General features: G+C 44.1%; 1 protein-coding gene across 1 annotated transcript; it reads right to left on the bottom strand.

The window, feature by feature from the left end:
• LOC132190360 (uncharacterized) lies at positions 1 to 893 on the bottom strand. The gene has a single exon (XM_059605331.2). It carries the CDS (start codon positions 678 to 680, stop codon positions 354 to 356), a length of 327 nt encoding a protein of 108 aa, XP_059461314.1. The 5' UTR covers positions 681 to 893; the 3' UTR covers positions 1 to 353.
• Between the last annotated feature and the right edge of the window lie 1,191 nt (positions 894 to 2,084).

Genomic DNA, 2,084 nt, shown 5'->3' with positions numbered 1-2,084 from the left:
ACTTTTTTTTATGCCATCTCCGCTCCCCTGTTGTGTTGTTCTCAGCGTCGAACACAGTGAAGATAAGTCGCGTGTCCCAGATCACTCATCCTTTATGAAAACAATGAAAACATTGACGTACGTCTGTTAAACAGAACAACAATGGAGCCTATATTTCATGTACAAACGTGATTTCATTTCAACATTACTTATTACATGTACAGTATCTCTCTCTCAATCAAAAAAGCAAACACCTCGTGCCTAACCTACAAACACCACCAACCAACCAAAAAAAAGAAACAAGAAGATTTGTGTATCTTACAGTGTTACAAAACCTTTACTTTTATTCCCTTTCCCCTTCTATGCACTTCTTTTTACAAAGGGCCGTTTGGGGTTTGCTGTGGGAGCCTAAACCGGACCTGCGACGCCGGGGACTTCACCGCCAACCCGTGCCAGCAAATACCCCCCTTGCACATCTCGTGGCTGTGGACGTGCTCGCGCGAGACCGCGTACGTGGCCTTGCGTGACACGTCCCACGTCAGTGTCCCAATCAAGATGAGGCCCACCACGGCGGTGGACACGATCAGCACAAACCCAGCACCGAAGCTCCGCCCACAGACCAATCCGTAGGCCTTGATCCCCGCTATCACCGCCACGTAGATCGTCGTCAAGTTCCCCACCACCGCGTCAGATAACGCCATCCGGTGCGTACAAGCTTGGGGGTAGTTTGGGAAGAGGAAAAATTGGGAAACTGTGGTTGTTGGGTGTGAAAGCAGAGGGAAGCAGCGGATCTGGAGGGGCTTGGAAGAGATTTAATGAGTCGTCTAGAGAATGTTTTGGGTATTAATTACGGAGTTGAAATTACGGAAGTAGGATTGACTGAATGCTTTGATGTAATGGCATATCGAGCTTCATCTTCGTTCTTTTCTTTCTTAAAAGAGCAAAGTAAAGGTATCTTTTGTTTTCGTACACTCGCCGATTTTGCAATACCCAACGACATACCGCCACGTGCCCGTACTTATTCGGAGATATAGTAATCCTGAATACGTGGCAGTACTGTAATCAGATTTTTTTTTTTTGCTTTGTAAAGTAACGATGTCGTTTTTATGATGCTTGTGATTGGTGGTACACTGGTACTAGGAAAGGCCACCTTAATCATTACTCCATAGTGAACGGTGGCGATTGAGGATGACCCTGTAAACGAGCTGATCTGAGCCACGTTTACATTTTAGTATATTCCTTGGTGGGCCACGAGCTGATGATGGGTGTTCGTAAGTCTAGAACTTGCTGTTGCTTAAAGCTACTTCTTCCGAACTTAATTATGGAGTTGGGTTAAGGATAATAAAATTCAAGGGGGAACCAATAACAATAACGGGCATCTTACTAAAAATTGAGCTCCGGGATAAAGGGTATTATTCTTGAAGGGCAAAAAAGGCAACCAAGATTTGAGAGCTATAAATAGGGCATGATGATGCATGGTATCTGATCCAAACCCAAATAATATGCAAAAGCTCATGGGAGTGCGTGGCTTATCATATGCATGAATTAGCTGGTTCATGCCAACAGCGCCACGCATCATAATAACCGAGGTTGGTAGGTCACAGGGACCATTCTCGTGAATACTAAGGATGTATCGCATGCTTCTAGACATACAATTTTTTAATCTTTGTGGGTTGTGGCTAATGGGCGGTTTGCTAAGCCCAGAAAGGCTCAGGCCCACATATTGATTCTTTGTTCTTTGTGTTGCCCTAAAGCGTAACCATTAAAGGCGACAAGAACAAACGAAAAACAAGGGTTGGGGCTCACAAAAACCCAGTCTAGCCAATATAGATTCTTGGCCCATAGGCCGAGAAAGATCGATAGTTTTGGAGTACAAACCGAGAAGACAAGGTTTTCGGTTGGCTGCTCGAGGAAGAGCCAATGTCAGCAAACAAGGTGTCTTACAGACTTGTGCCATTGAGGGAGAATGCCATGCAGATATACTATTATTTTGTGACAAAGTCGCTCTGATCCGATTTATAAATATACGATGAGGATGATAAAAGAAACAAAATAATAAAAGGGATAAGAGAGAGGAAGTGGAAAGACGCGTGTTATATCTTATA

This window comes from Corylus avellana, chromosome 9 (assembly GCF_965113065.1).
Source record: "Corylus avellana chromosome 9, dhCorAvel1.hap1.2, whole genome shotgun sequence".
NCBI lineage: Eukaryota > Viridiplantae > Streptophyta > Magnoliopsida > Fagales > Betulaceae > Corylus > Corylus avellana.
This window is presented reverse-complemented; position numbering and strand designations above follow the sequence as displayed.